The 16,795-nt window shown below is 39.1% G+C and overlaps 1 protein-coding gene across 1 annotated transcript in view; it reads left to right on the top strand.

Annotated features, from left to right (window-relative positions):
• The window catches only part of ERO1B (endoplasmic reticulum oxidoreductase 1 beta), a 59,801-nt gene extending 51,381 nt beyond the window's left edge, over window positions 1–8,420 (top strand). Inside the window, exons 14-16 of the mRNA XM_032775036.2 lie at window positions 3,878–3,964; window positions 5,686–5,819; window positions 6,898–8,420. Coding sequence (XP_032630927.1) covers window positions 3,878–3,964; window positions 5,686–5,819; window positions 6,898–6,958 — 282 coding nt within the window. The 3' untranslated portion in view covers window positions 6,959–8,420. The remainder of the gene's footprint in view (window positions 1–3,877; window positions 3,965–5,685; window positions 5,820–6,897) is intronic.
• Window positions 8,421–16,795: the final 8,375 nt, after the last annotated feature.

The following is a 16,795-nucleotide window of genomic DNA, read 5'->3' as shown; positions in this document are numbered from 1 at the left end:
CCTGCCCATCAGTTCCCTGAGGGAGTCAAAGTCTGCTTTTCTGAAGTTCAGGGTCCATATTCTGCTACTCTCCTTTGTTCCTGAACTGAACCATCTCCTGGTCACTGCCTCCCAGGTTCCCATTCACTTTTGCTTCCCCTACTAATTCTTCCCAGTTTGTAAGCGGCAGGTCAAGAAGAGCTCTGCCCCTAGTTGGTTCCTCTAGCGTTTGCACCAGGAAATTGTCTCGTACACTTTCCAAAAACTTCCTGGATTGTCTGTGCACCGCTGTATTGCTCTCCCAGCAGATATCAGGGTGATTGAAGTCTCTCATGAGAACCAGGGCCTGTGATGTAGTAAATGAGTTGACAGGCCATCTGGTTTCACGGTGAAGTACAGATAGCTGCATGTTCGTATTTTCTACTGAACATCTATTTTGTAATTCTTTACAGGAAATCCATTTAGTGAATTGGAGATGGTATCCCTAATCTTGTTTTTCACACACACACACACACACACACACACACACACACACACACACACACACACACACACACACACACACACACACACACACACACACTATCTGAATATTCACCAGGATGTTGTGTGCGAGGCCCACCTTACTCACTCCTGTGTGCTCGTTCAGACTCTTAAACCTGAACAGAATACAGGCAGCTGTCACTGGCTGGTATCTCTAGGGACACTCTCAGACTGCAGATCCTCTGCTGGGACCCTGTGGTCCAGCTGCCTTGTCCCTGGGATTACTGCTGATCCCTCCGACTCCCCCGTAGTTTGCCACACCCTCTGCCATAATTCCAGCCACATGGGTTCTCTGAATTTACAGTTTGTCATTAGGGGCCTGTGATTTTGAAGCAAGCACAAACAGACTTTGCACAGGATTCTAATTTCCCAGCCTGGAGAGTTCTCTGGGCTTTGACAAAGTCCTCTGGTTGTCCAGGAGCCTTCTGCTGAAATCATAGTTCCTCTTCAGAGTCATGTAGCCTCTCTCCTGCTCTAGGTTAGCTAGCTTTTTCTCACATTGTCTGGTCCCACAGTTAAAGAGGTCACCCCTTGCTACAAAAGTATGCCCCTTTTTTCTTGCTCAAAGCTTCCTGTGTCATGCTCTGTGAGTTCCTCAAGTTTATATGTCCCTTACCAACACCTTGGTTTCTTCCTTCTGCTACTGAGGATTTTCCACTCCCTACAGAGAAGTTGGAGGAGCTAGCTAAATTCTCCTAGATTTAGCCAACTCACTGTCCCAAAGTGTTTCTTCCTGATGGGCAGCCATTAATGTTCAATCACTATTATCCCTGATCTGGCAGAAGCATGCTATACCTCCCGTTAGCAAATAAGGGAGGCAAAAAGGCATCCTTTAAAAAATGGAAGTTAAATCCTAGTGAGGAAAATAGAAAGGAGAATATAAACTCTGGCAAATGAAGTGTAAAATTATAATTAGGAAGGCCAAAAAAGAATTTGAAAAACAGCTAGCCAAAGACTCAAAGTAATAGCAAAAATATTTGTAAGTACATCAGAAGCAGGAAGCTTGCTAAACCAGTGGGGCCACTGGACGATCGAGATGCCAAAGGAGCACTCAAGGATGATAAGACCATTGCAGAGAAACTAAATGAATTCTTTGCATCCGTCTTCATTGCTGAGAATGTAAGGGAGATTCCCAAACCTGAGCCATTCTTTTTAGGTGACAGTTCTGAGGAACTGTCCCAGATTGATGTATCATTAGAGTAGGTTTTGGAACAAATTGATAAATTTAAACAGTAATAAGTTACCAGGACCAGACAGTATTCACCCAAGAGTTCTCAAGGATTAACTATAATCTGTAACCTATCCTTTAGATCAGCTTCTGTACCAAATGATTGGAGGCTAGGTAATGTGATGCCAATTTTTAAAAATGGCTCCAGAGTTGATCCCAGCAATTACAGGCCAGTAAACCTGATTTCAGTGCTGGGCAAACTGGTTGAAACTGTAGTTAAGAACAAAATTGTCAGGCTCATAGTTGTTGGGGAAAAGTCAACATGGTTTTTGTAAAGGGAAATCATGCCTCACCAATCTACTAGCATTCTTTGAGAAGGGCCAACAAGCATGTGGACAAAAAGGATCCAATGGATTTAGTCGGGGCGGCTCTATTTTTTGCCACCCCAAGTATGGCAGTCAGGCGGCCTTCGGGGACATGCCTGTGGGTGGTCCGCAGTCACTCGGATTCGGCGGTGTTTCTGCAGGTGATCTACCAGTCTCCTGCCTTCGGCGTCCCCACCGCCGAATTGCCACGGAAAACATGGGACCGGTGGACCACCCGCAGGCATGCCACCGAAGGCTGCCACACTGCCGCCCTTGCATCGACCAGCAGGCCACCCCCTGCAGCTTGTTGCCCTAGGCACATGCTTACTGCTCTGGTGCCTGGAGCCACCCCTGGATTTAGTTTACTTTAAATTTTCAGAAAGCCTTTGACAAGGTCCCTGACCAAAGGCTCTTAAGCAAAGTAAGCTGTGATGGGATAAGAGGGACGGTCCTCTCATGGATTGATAACTGGTTAAAAGATAGGAAACAAAGGGTAGGAATAAATGGTCAGTTTTCAAAATGAAGACAGGTAAATAGTGGTGTCCCCCAGGGGTCTGTACTTGGACCAATCCTGATCATTTATGAATTTATGAAAAAAGGAGTAAACAATAGGGGGCAAAATTTGCAGATGGTACAAAATTGTTCAAGATAAGTCTCAGGCAAACTGCAAAGAGCTACAAAAGGATCTCTCAAAACTGGGTGACTGGACAACAAAATGGCAGATGAAGTTCAGTGTTGATAAATACAAAGTAATGCACCTTGGAAAACATAATCCCAACTATACGTATAAAATCATGGGGTCTAAATTGGCTGTTACCACTCAAGAAAGAGATCTTAGAGTCATTGTGTATTGTTCTCTGAAAACATCCAGTCAATGTGCAGCGGCAGTCAAAAAAGCGAACAAAATGTTGGGAATCATTAAGAAAGGAACAGATAAGACAGAAAATATCATATTTGCCTCTGTATAAATTGGTACACCACATCTTGAATTCTTCTTGCAGATGTGATCGCCCCATCTCAAAAAAAGATATATTGGAATTGGAAAGGTTCAGAAAAAAGCAACAAAAATGATTAGGGATATGGAATGGCTTCCATCTGAGGAGAGATTAATAAGAATAGGAATTTTCAGTTTGGAAAGAGACAGCTAAGGGGGTATATGATCGAGGTCTATAAAATCATGACTGGTGTGGAGAAAGTAGATAAGGAAGTGTTATTTACTCCTTCTTTTAACACAAGTCCTAAGGGTCACCAATGAAATTAATAGGCAGCTCTTTTAAAACAAACCACAGGAAGTATTTCTTCACATAACGCACAGTCAGCCTGTAGAACTCTTTGCCAGAGGATGTTGTCAAGGCCAAGACTATAACAGGGTTCAAAAAAGATCTAGATTCATGGAGGATAGGTCCATTAATGGCTATTTAATATTTATAAATAATCATAAATATTAGCCAGGATGGGCAGGGGTGGTGTCCCTAGCCTCAGTTTCCCAGAAGCTGGGAATGAACAACAGGAAAAGGGTCACTTGATTACTTGTTCTGTTCATTCCCCCTGGAGCACCTGGCATTGGCCACTGTCGATAGACAGGATAGTGGGCTAGATGGTCCTTTAGTCTGACCCAGTATGGTCGTTATTATGTTCTTATGTTCACATCCACATAGAGGCATTCCACATACAATTTCATAACAACTAGAATTCCATAGATTTCCCAAATAGTAAATTCCCCAAATTAGTGAGCCTGGTACTTTCTAAACTGCTTAAAGTACTAGACTTCTTTTAAAAGTCTGCTTTAGTGTGAAACTTTTTTTTATGTATTTATTGCTAGGAAGAATTCAGGTTGCATTTCAAAAATATATCGCGCATAATGGACTGTGTTGGATGCGATAAATGCAGATTGTGGGGCAAACTGCAGGTACGTTGTATTTTGCTTTCCTGTGTATGCATACCTTTTTGGGAATCTGCCATTTTATCTAGAAATTTGACGGCTGTCACAGTTTAGTTCTCTGGTATCCATGTGGTATTGCTCAAATGTATAGCACTTCTTATATGTTCAAAATAAGTTCTAGAAATGATTAGTATTTGTCACAGTTATTTCACTGATTAAGATGTAAATGTTCACAAAGTTATGAAACATAAGTTTCAGCAAACCTCAAAAGCAAAATCCCATTAGTGATGTCTTTTATTACCATTTTATGGGGGGGGCGGTGTGTCTCTCTCTCTCTCTCTCTCTCTCTCTCTAATGTGCAGTAAATAGATGAACCTTGCCAACAGGAAATAGGAAGCTTTCCTTGCAAGTATAACAAATGCAGTATTTCTACCTTCAAGCATTCAGAAATCATAAGATTGGCTTAAGAATCCTGAGTCTTCAAATGTTTTTGGACTCTGTTTGCTTTCTAGTTTCTGCATCTTTAGGGTGTCGTCCTCACTTCATGATTTCAGACTTCTCTCTGCAACCCTAAGGGCTAGAACCCTTTTTAAAATGAAAGCTGAGATTCTCATGTATTCATTAGCCTTCAGGAACTGCACCTTTAAGAAAGAAGCCAAATGTTACAAGACTCACAATTAAAACTGCAAGAGTTGGCAATACTACCAATGTCTTGACTAATGCAGATCTTAAACTTCTTAAGTAAAAGCAAAATGTAAAGTTACTAGCCCTAAATGTTAGAAATAGTCTTTAAAATGTGAACTGAGAATAACCAATACTGTGAGAGCAATTGCTGGCATTACACCATCAGGCATGTAGAGAGCTCCACTTACCTTCTGTCAGCTCAGCAGCAGAATAAGTGGAGGAGCAAATGTAATGGCCTGTTCTGAATCATCAGGAACACCCCCGCTCCCCTCAACAGGCTCCTGTGTGCTTTCACTACGCTCTTTTCTCCTCAGGAGAGGCCAACTTAAGCCAAGCACACATCCCTCCTGTCCTGCAGCATCCTCTTGCGACTGTCCCCAACCACTGCTCCTGCTCAGATCCGATGAGTCCTTCCCTAGGCCATAGAATTGTGGGGGGTGGGGGGAATAGAAGATAACTGGCACCTTAGCACTTCAGAATCTCTAATAGCCAGTTTCTACACACAAGGAAGGAGTTAAAGTAGAAACCTCTGCCTCTTTCCCTGCTGAGGCTAAAATAGTAACACTGACAGTGGAGCAGCCAGGAGGTGAGGAGCCTCCTAACGGGGAAAAACTCTAGGTTTGATTGGGTGGGGAGAGGTTTTTGAGGCAGCCAGGAGGATGCCTGATTAGGGGAGAGGGGCTGAGGTGGCTTTAGCAACCTTGAAGAGCTGCTGCTTTGTGATAGTAGATTTGATGCGACAGAGAAGAAAACTCATTAATTTGGGAGGAAGCGGAGAGGAAGGAACTGAAATTTGGTGGTGATAGGAAGAGAATTCATGAATTTAACGCTGAGGAGTATGTGTAAAAGAGTAAGAATGAACTTGGTGTGTAATTGGAGGAGTGCGTGCACATGGTGAGATGTGTTCTGGTACATGTGGAAGCATGTCCAGGTGTTGAAGGGGAAGGCAGAGTGTTGTGTGTGTAAGCTGGTCTGATGCCTGAGAGAGTAAATTTTTCTTGACAATTTTGCAAGGGTGAACGAGGCTGTTTTATTAATGCTTAAAAATGCTGAATTTCTTTTAGACTCAAGGCTTAGGAACTGCTCTAAAGATTTTATTCTCTGAAAAAGAAATTCAGAACCTTCCAGAGAATAGCCCATCAAAAGGTTTTCAACTCACACGTCAAGAAATAGTTGCTCTCATAAATGCATTTGGAAGGTAAGTTACCTTTTTTTGTTTGACGGTATCTAACAGCAGGCTGTAGATTTTGAGGTTAACTCTTGATAAAATCTGTGAAAAATAGATACTTTCGAGATCTATTTTGGGGAGGAGGGTAAGTTTTATAAATATCACTAACACCTTGGTGCCACCTATTTGGAGTAGTGATGATGGCAAGTCTGAAAATGTTCATATTTGGATAAATACCCAAGAATTAGTGTATCCTAGCTATCAGAAATTAAGTTTAGAAATTTTGGCTTTGAATCTCTTCAACAAGCTTTATCATGAGATTTCTGACACTTCCTTTTTCTTTCTGAGCCAGGAATACTATGAGCACAGCTCTTCTCTCAGTAGTGATCCACTTTGGGTCTTGAATGTGCACACATGAAAAATGGGAGACAGGTGTAGAAGTGTTACCTGCATGTTAGAGAATCTAAAAAGAAAAAAAGCACGCTTAGTTCTAATTCAGTTTTTCAAAGTTTTTTTGTGTGGTGTGCTCATTTTTCCACACAAAAATATCTTTACTGTAGCTGTTTCACTGGTAAAAAATGGATTCTTTGCAGACAGGCAAAATCCTGCCAGTCTAAAGTTTTTTATTTCATCAGTGTGAGTTGAAATTTTTAAAGGTGAAAAACTTCCACTTTGTTCCTCATACTAGACCCTGGGGAACTGAGCAAGCTTTGCAGGTTTTTGATGTGCTCTTTCCCCCCACCCCACCCCCCGGAAACCAATTTAGGTAGGATTAAACAGCTATTCAACTTTGCTTAGCAAATTTGGTCATCTTTTAAATAAAATAACGAAGTAAGGGAGTTCTTTTGAAATCCGTCTGATCTCTCACTTAAGTACTCCTGTTCTTTCTGCAGATACAGACTAACACGGCTCCTACTCTTAAATATAGTTGAGTGTCAATCTTACAAATATGGCAGATTTTTGGAGGGAAAAGAAGTTTTACTTTTAGAGTTGTTTAAATATCTCGTTACTGCCCTGAAACAAACAAATGGAAGAAGAATTTGCACTATATTTGCTATTTTCAATATGTACTAGTACAAAGGGGATTTTGTTTTGTTTTGTTTTACAGGCTTTCCACAAGTGTAAAAGAGTTGCAGAATTTTAAACTTTTATTACAACATACTAGGTAATGATGGTTTTTTACACATCCCAGTAGTGATGACCGTTAAATGACTGCATCAAGCAAAAATAAATCAATCCTTACAGGACTTGTACTACAAACTGATTTAAAAAAATTAAAACAGATACCAACTTGAATATTTATGTTTAAAATAGGAATGGTTATTAATTAGAAAAGATATTTATGAATGAAGTATATAGTTTTTAAACACATAAATTATGCTGATCTCCTGTCTAAGTTTCTCTCCGGTCATTGTTCTGTTGTATCGCCATCTTATATAATTTTTCTTTGTTTCACTGTTGTCTTTCATTCAAGGATAACTGTTTAAGATTAAATTACTGTCCCTACATCTTGAATGCAATGTTGATGTGAACAAACTTGCTCTGCATCAGACAAAAATAAGTGGTCCTCCTTTTAAATATTAGACATCAAAATATTGTAAGGGAATAGTCACTGCTTGGCTCTAGCTGTATAGAAAAAACCCTTATTTTCTTTTTGTGTTTCTTCAGTTTTCACTTGCTTTTTTACGTCCTTGTATTGCATAACTGTAAACAATGGAAAATTAATTAACAGAAACTTTATTTTGTGCTATCAGGTCCTTGGCGCCTCATTGATGCCAACTATTTCTCACTATCCCTTTGTTTTTAAACTTCCTTGATCCACACACACACACACACTGTCATAACAGCCTTCTCACTGGTGGAATAAGGATAAAAATTATTTCTCCAGAGCCCTAACTCTACAGCTTTGGTCTACCTTATGGGGTAGTTAGTGGAGTGCTACTAGCATGAGGAGCTTTGGTCAGTCATGCCCTCCATCCTCCCTTTTTTCCTCTCCTTCCCTAGAATCACAGGATCAGTCTTCAGGAATTGTTCTTTTAGCATTATAAGAAGTTAAAATATCACACTTCTTTCCCTCTTGGGGCAGTAGAAATGCATTAAGAATGGATACAGCTTGGATTGGACTTTAATGAGGTTACGTTTGTTGTGCTGCATGAGAAGGTCAGTGCAAAAAAGGCAGCTTATTTTGATAGACTTGATTTAAAAAAAAAACATTTTAAAATGGCAAAACATGTCAACATTTAATAGTGCATACTTTTATCTATGCAATCCCTAACCATATCTTCTCCAAAAGGCTATTCAACGTATTTAATGAAACGGGTATATTATAGTGCATTTTATGTAAATTAATTGTTAATTTGCTCCATCAGGTTCCAAAAAGTACTACTGATCAGTAGCAACCAACAGTGGTTTCAGTTTAAAACTGAAGTAATAAAAGTAAATAGTATTTTTGAACAGCTTGCGTAAGCTGTAATAAATGTAATATTTAGTGAAGTTATCTGAGTACATTATGAATGTCAGTAATGCTGGTACAGTATATACATATGTTTATAGCATCTTTTACTTTTAAACTTAAAACAATCTTTACAAAACAAATAAAAAGTGCTCTTAAACCTTCCTCATCCTACCAAATCTTACTCAGTGTTTTTGTTTATACAGTTTATAGTAGTGTAACTATTGGTCATGTTAAACTGTGTTACATTCCATAATGTTGCCCGCTACAGTTCAGAGGGGAAAAATCTTTGAAAGCTGCTGTATATACTGTGTTCTTCTCGTAACCATCCCAGTCCATAAACAGAACTACAACCTTTTCCATTTGATTGAAAAGAAAATAGGCTATCCTGCTCTCAGTATTTGCTTTGGAGTCAAACTGGTGAAAACTAAATGGAAAAATAATTTTGATTTCTGTTAAATAAATTAGCATTGAAGCTGATCTCCGGTCTTTATACATTACTGTTTAATCATTACATAAAATTGGTGTAACTCATTAATAGACATCTTATGGCAGTGATAAAATAAACTGACAACCTCAAAATGTTAATATAGGGTTTACTTGCCCAGTAATCTAACACGAGACTTCTTTCCTTTCTTAGCTGCCATGTTTTTAGTTCTCAGCCACTAAGATTTAAAATATCTGTTTTTAATGACTACTTATAGCTGGCTGAGAGACTCTCCATTATTTACCTTTTTTGTCATTCTCCTGGCTTTTGTGTTCATCATCTAAAGGCTGGAGTTGAGCCTTTAGGCTCACTCCTCTGTGAAAGGTGGTGCACAGGGGAAATTTAATTGTATGGTTAAGGATGGTTCAGATCCCTACGGCCTTAGATAGGTATCTTTTTAGTTATAATTTAAATCAAAATAAATTAGCTGCATAGCCCCAGCATTAGCTCCTGAAAGGATTTAAGACTCAGTTATATTTTTCCCCCCCTGCTTCCTCCTTGCTTTGTGGAGAAAGTAAAGTGTTTTTACCCCTTTTTGCGGTACAAATTACTAATCATCTCTTTGTCACCAAAGTTTGGCCAACATTTATGGACGTTGAAACATAGAATCATAGAATATCAGGGTTGGAAGGGACCTCAGGAAGTCATCTAGTCCAACCCCCTGCTCAAAGCAGGACGAATCCCCAACTAAATCATCCCAGCCAGGGTTTTGTCAAGCCTGACCTTAAAAACCTCTGAGGAAGGAGATTCCACCACCTCCCTAGGTAACCCATTCCAGTGCTTCACCACCCTCCCAGTGAAAAAGTTTTTCCTAATATCCAACCTAAACCTCCCCTACTGTAACTTGACACCATTACTCCTTGTTCTGTCATCTGCTACCACTGAGAACAGTCTAGATCCATCCTCTTTGGAATCCCCTTTCAGGTAGTTGAAAGCAGCTGTCAAATCCTCCCATATTCTTCTCTTCTGCAGACTAAATAATCCCAGTTCCCTCAGCCTCTCCTCATAAGTCATGTGCTCCAGCCCCCTAATAAGTTTTGTTGTTCTCCGCTAGACTCTTTCCAATTTTTCCACATCTTTCCTGCACTGTGGGGCCCAAAACTGGCAACACTGCTGTGTACCCACTCCATCCACTTGCTCATATGGGGTGGGGTAGGGGATCATACAGCCACTATTCTCCCCTCACATCCATAGCCATACAGCTGCACTAGTTTTGTGTGGATTATAAGGCAGTGGAGTTTTTCTCTATTCCTACATGTGGCTGAGTAACACAAGGGCATAAATGAACCTTAAGAGAATTCTGTATGAAACAATTCTGTGGCATTTCAGGATGGAGCTCACCTCCTCAGTAACAAAATAAGGAAAGTATTTTACTTCGTTAAGATATTTTTGTAGAAACTAGTTGAAACAACTTTCCTCTATCATGTACCTTTTTAACTGTATTTGATGTACATTCTTTGAATATGTTGCTTGTGAAGTTTTGCCATGGGAATCAGATGACATATACTTCTTTATACATTAAATTAAATTTTAACGGCTTGCAGACCCTTTTTAGATATTAAAAATGAGGCAGTTGCACTGATTCTCATGAGCTGTAAACTATTTTAGATTCCAGGTAAATACTGACTAGTGCTGGCTTGTCAACGCTGCTCTTGCCTGCCATTCACTGCAGAACAAAAATATACTTCCTAGTGTAAATGACAGAATGATAGTAATAGCTGATATAGTAATGTAATAAGGAGAAAAAAACGCTTGAAATTCCCTTAGTCACTGGGATTTGATTCCATTTAAGTGGGATAGTAAAAAATATCTGGTACAAACTGTACATTTTAAGTTAAGACACTCTTATTGAACTTAAGATCCCAGTGCCTGAGGTGGATGAATAAACTTGTTAAACTGTAACAGATATACTGACCTTTACAAATTGTTCTGGTAAAAATGTTTTTCCCGTTTCAGTGTGTTGCTTGTGTTTAATACGTTGCTGTATATGCATGAAATGCCACACTGTGCCATGTTTTCTAGAATTGCCGTCTAATGGTTGGAAGGGAAAAAATCTATCCTCCATCTGACTTCTGTTGTTTTGTGCTTTTTCTGGGCAATGGTCTTTAATATGTTGTAAGTACCGTAGCCTCTTAATTTGTAAGCAAAAGCATCTACAGCACCTATACCTCAGGACTCCACAGTACCTGAATGTTTGGTGTATCTAAAGTAATTTATGAAAATATGTAGCATGTTTCTCACAATCTAAAATTCACGGCTTGGAGGAGTCTACACACATTTACAAATCTTTCTTATCTATAGCAGAATCTAAAAAATGCAAATTAAATAACTTTCGCTGATACACATCTTCCTTTTGTAGGTATAACTTTGTAGGATTTTTTTCATTGAAAGAGCCTTTTCTTTTCTTTACTTTAGACTTACTGTATGTTGTATTTTTATTCTCTTCCCTCCCACCCCAGCCCTCTCAAATCATTTTAATACTAGAAAATAGGAACAGTGTCATTTTAAAACTTTACCTATTTATCTCTTATTATCTTGTACCCAAACCCAGGGCTGTCCCTGGAGGGGTATGGGATCTGGGAAATAGGCACAGAGTTTCTAATCTGCTGGGAGGTGCTTTCCCTGGCTCCATCCAGGCCCCACCCGCACTCCACCTCTTCCCCCAAGGCTCCACCCCCGCTCCATCCTGCCCTCTTCCCTACCCAATTCTGCCCCCTTCCCCAAGCGCTCAGTGCCCTCGCTCCTCTCCTCTCCCCCCAGCACCTCCTGATGCCACAAAAATCTGATCCACGATAAGCACGGAGAGGGAGCTGTTGATCAGCGGGGCCCACTGGCGAGCAGGAGGCTCGGGGGTGGGGGGAAGGGGTGAAGCAAGGGCATGGCAGGCTTAAGAGAGAGGGCGGGAAGGGGGGGGGGGGGGGGGGAGTTTCTGGTAGGGCGGGTTCTCACCCCCCCGCCTATCGCTTACCTCCCTGTTAGCCTCCTCACTCCATTCGCCCATTCAACTCCCACCTTGCCTCACCTCCCCACCCATCTCCTCATGATTTTATTCAAGCATGGGCCCCCTAAAGTGCAGGCTTTCATATTCTTTTTGGAGAAATCCTACTCAAAAGTAAATTAATGTATTATATTATTCAGACTTTCATATAATAATATTAACGCTGCCACATGTCTGTCACCACTTAAATTGTATTGTGATGTATGATGCATACAAGCTCTGAGTACATAGCTGTACACAAGGGCCAAATTCAGCCCATGGATGTTCATGTACGGTTCCCATGATCCTTCACTGAGTGACCATAAATAAATTCAATGTATGCAATTTGGCCACAATGTCTGTCTGAAGAATTCTTGAAATTGACTCTGTTTTTAAACATGGGAAATAATCAGTTTTATTTTTTATTCAGCAAGTTGGGCTCTTCTTATGAAATTGTCTTTTATAAATAATAGGGCTGTCTATTAATTGTAGTTAACTCACGTGATCAACTCAAAAATTAATTATGATTAAAAAAATTAATCGCAGTTTTAATTGCACTGTTAAGCAATAGAATACCAAGTTAAATTTATCAAATATTTTTGGATTTTTTTTACATTTTCAGATATATAGATTTCAGTTACAACACAGAGTACAAAGTGGACAGTGCTCACTTTATATTATTTTTTTATATTTGCACTCAAAATGATAAAAAATAGTATTCAGTTCAGCTCATACAAGTAGTGTAGTGCAATCTCTTTATCGTGAAAGTACAACTTACAAATGTAGATTTTTTTTGTTTTTGTTTTGTACATATCTGCGCTCAAAAACAAAACAATGTAAAACTTTAGAGCCTACAAGTCCACCCAGTCCTATTTCTGGTTCTGCCAATTGTGAAGACAAGCTTATTTACATTTACGGGACATACTGCTGCCTGCTTATTTATCATCTCACCTGAAAGTGAGAACAGGTGTTTGCATGGCACTATTGTAGCTGGCATTGCAAGGTATTTATCTGCCAGATATGCTAAACATTCATATGCCCCTTCATACTTTGGCCACCATTCCAAAGGACATGCTTCCATGCTGATGATGCTCATTCAAAAAAAAGTGTTAATTAAATTTGTGACTGAACTTCTTGGATGAGAATTGTATGTCTCCTGCTCTGTTTTACGCACATTCTGCCATATATTTTGTGTTATAGTAGTCTCGGATGATGACCCAGCACATGTTTGTTTTAAGAACACTTTCACTGCAGATTTGACAAAATACAAAGAAGGTACCAATGTGAGATTTCTAAAGATAGCTACAGAACTCGACCCAAGGTTTAAGAATCTGAAGTGCCGTCCAAAATCTGAGAGGGACTAGGTGAGAAGCATGATTTCAGGAGTCTTAAAAGAGCAGCACTCCAATGCAGAAACTACAGAACCTGAACCACCAAAGAACCAGTTGGCAGCATGGACGCATGTCCTCTTGAATGATGATTGAAGCATGAAAGGACATATGAATTTTTAGGGCATTTGGCACGTAAATATCTTGTGATGTTGGCTACAACAGTGCCATGTGAATGCCAGTTCTCACTTTCAGGTGATATTGTAAACATGAAGTGGGCAGCATTATCTCCTGCAAATGTAAACAAACTTGTTTGAGTAATTGGCTGAACAAGAAGTAGGACTGAGTGGACGTGTAGGCTCTAACTTTTTACCTTGTTTTATTTTTGAGTGCAGGTTTTTTCTTTTTTTGTTACATAATTCTACACTTGTAAATTCAATTTTCATGATAAAAAGGTTGCACTACAGTGCTTACAATGGGGGAATTGAAAAATACTATTTCTTTTGTTTTTTACAGTGCAAATCTTTGTAATAAAAAATATAAACCGAGCACTGTACACTTTGTATTCAGTGTTGTAACTGAAATCAATATATTTAAAAATGTAGAAAACATCCACAGATATTTAAATAAATGATATTCTATTGTTTAGCAGTGCAATTAATCACAATATTTTTAATTGTGTGATAAATCGCGATTAATGTTTTTTAATTGCTTGACAGCCCTAATACATAAGGCTAAATATCTGTCATCTTTATGCATTTTTCACAGAGCATCCATCTTTATCACAAATCTGGTCGCTAGTACACACTTAACTATGTTGAAAAAGACCAGTGAAGGTTGCCACAAGCATCTGTTTAGTAGCTACTAGTAAATAAATTGTAATGTGATTAAAGTTGAGTCTTTTAATTGTACTCTTTTCATTCCTGTGTGTATCTATGTCTTTGATTAGCTGAGAGCTAATCTATGGTGTACTTGGTGGTAGTGTCTGAAATCAAAATTAAGCTCATTGTTTTGCAACATATTTGGTCACAGTCATCCATAGTGTAATTCCATTTGCTTCTGTGGAGATACACAAGGATTCGGGATTAATTTTGTCCAGTTTGTTTAAAATAGAAATTTACCATGATTAAGTGTTGTTTACAGTACAGTTACAAATGTACATAGCCAATAAATTGAAGAAATTGGGGGTAATTCCTATTGATTTGAAATAGATCTTGAAATACTTTTGTGCAAGCACCATAATAGATTTACCAGGCTGTTCTGATTTTGCCCTGGCATGGCAGTAGAGCCCAAAGTATTACATTCTAGTTTCTAAGGAGGAGCCTATGTAACCCACTCACCTCTTGGGTATGGTGTTCTGTCCCATCGGGGGGGAGATATATATATAATATATATATTGATGAGTCTCCTCTACAGCATTAGCTAATAGGCCTGTAGCTTTTAGCTCATGCAGTAGAGGCTCATGCACTAAGCTCCAGAGGCCCCAGGTTCAATCCCATCTGCCGATGACTGGGGTGTTTTCTTGTACACCTACATTAATGTGGATCTCAAAATTCAAGGTATACACCTACCAATTCAGGGGAAAGACTTAATGCTCTGAGCTGTGCTCTGGGTGCAGCATTTTTCATATACCTGCTGATCTCTTTGAATTTACGAGTCAGTTCAAGAAACCTTTTAACTTTGTTCTGGATATTTTAAAGAAGTTGCAGATGTCTTAACTGGCTCCCTAGAGAGCAGAATATGCCCTCAAAAGACAGGTTTTTTAAAACAATGCTTCAAACTTGTTGAAATTACTGAGAGAGAAGGATGTTCATTACCTTGCAGGGTCAAGATCTTTTCAAATGTTTTGTCAAAGTAACACCCTCTAAAATTAAAGGTGGGACAAAAATTTTCATCTGGCATGCTCAGTTTTGTGTTAGGATTCTGTTTTTGATGTAGTTCAGCAGGAGAGAGCTGCACAAAATAGAAGCATGTCCTAGAAAATCAAGGTAATTTTTTAAAATGTTAAGACTAACTTGACTGGTTTGGCTAAACAAATGGATTCTGGAGATCTTAAAAAGATATGTTGGGTATCTTCATTGCTGGAGTAACTTGAGCTTGTTCATCATCCACAAGAATTGCTCCTTAAAAAAACAAACAAACAAAAAAAACCTTCCTACTCTGAGGGCTGTACTGAATATGAAGTTAAACATACAGGCAGTCCTTGGACTTACAACACAATTGATTCCTAAAACGTGTCAAAAGGTTGTAACTCGGAACCGCAGTCCACTCCATTGTGGGTCTGAGCATCGTAAAGTTGAAACCAATTGTCATAAGTTGAATCACAGTGTCAATTCAGAAACGTCATAGGTGCTGTTCCTTGTAAGTTGAACATCATGAAGTCGAGGACTCCCTGTATTTCTGTAATATTTGTACGCACTTCTTTACCATTAGTAAATTATACAGTAGTGCTTTCAGAGTGTTCAGTACTACAGCAGAAATGTAGGATGTAATATGTATTGAGTGAGACGTGAAAAGATGCCTTGTCTGACAAGGAAAGAGAACAACCAGGTAAAAAGCTGCGCCAGCAATCTGATCTGGTAAACAACTGAGTTAGCAAACTAATCTTAGTGCTAGGCAGTAAAAGTGTGTATACAATGTATGTTATTTAAGGCAGGTACCTGAATGTGGGTGTGCACTTGCATTGCATTTAACCTTATGCTATGCTCTGTTTCAGTGGACTGAAAGCACTGAAGCAGCAAATAAACAACACTTCTTTAGCTCAGGACTGTCTGTCTGAACCTTTGTGTTCTGGATGGCAGGGAAAGAACCGGTCAACAAGAAACAAGTGATTCAAACGGGACAAAATGGAAGATCTTTCTGTCTAAAAGCTGCATCATATGGGAAGGCCAGAAGGCCATTTTTACTGGCATTCTGGGGTGTCAACCGGATTTCTAGTGTGCTCATGCTTAGCACTTTAGCTATAAGACAACCTGACCATGTATTTTGTATATTAATTGTTTCAAGTTGTGTGTAAGTGTCAGATTTTAATTTACTCTTATGCTCAGTATTAAATTTAAAATTTTATTGAATTTTCAGATTTTGTATGGGTTTTTTTGTTTGCGAGTGAGTGCTTATACCAGTGCTTAGGTGAGAGCTTTCTCATGAGGCAGTACTGGAAGGTACAGGTGAATTATTTATAGAGCTCATTTGGTTTCTTTTATACTGAGCAGACTCTCAGTGCTGCCTAGTAATCTCTATTGACAGCTTGTCATGTTAACTTCTTTACTGTACAACTTATTCCACTTTAGTCCTGAAATTTTGAATGCTGGGTAATTGTTTGCAACTACGCATGAAATGAGCACAAAGTAAAAGCATTCATATGTAACCCATAAGCAACTATGCTACATTGCAAAGTCGTCTTTGGGACTAGAATAATTTTGAACCTTTTTACTGTGAAATTAACTTTGTTCTAATGTCATTTCTTTCAGTTGTTAAATGTTGGTGGGTAACATTAATGTGATGATAGTACTGTTAGTAAACTAAGAACATTTTCATTTCCCCCTAATTTTTCAAAGTCTTTGTATAACAAACAGCTTGCAGCAGTAGTACAACTAGCTGCTACAAAGAAATTAGTAAACTAAATGAGGACATGGACTAAAATCATCCCTTCAGGTGTCCCTCTTATTTTCAGTTGGCCAGTGTTCCTTTTTTATTTCCCCAGATGGCTTTTGAGGGGTATATTTAGGTTCTCTTTCACCCTGTTGTTGGCCTTGGTCTTGC

This window comes from Chelonoidis abingdonii, chromosome 3, assembly GCF_003597395.2.
Source record: "Chelonoidis abingdonii isolate Lonesome George chromosome 3, CheloAbing_2.0, whole genome shotgun sequence".
Lineage (NCBI taxonomy): Eukaryota > Metazoa > Chordata > Testudines > Testudinidae > Chelonoidis > Chelonoidis abingdonii.
This window is presented reverse-complemented; position numbering and strand designations above follow the sequence as displayed.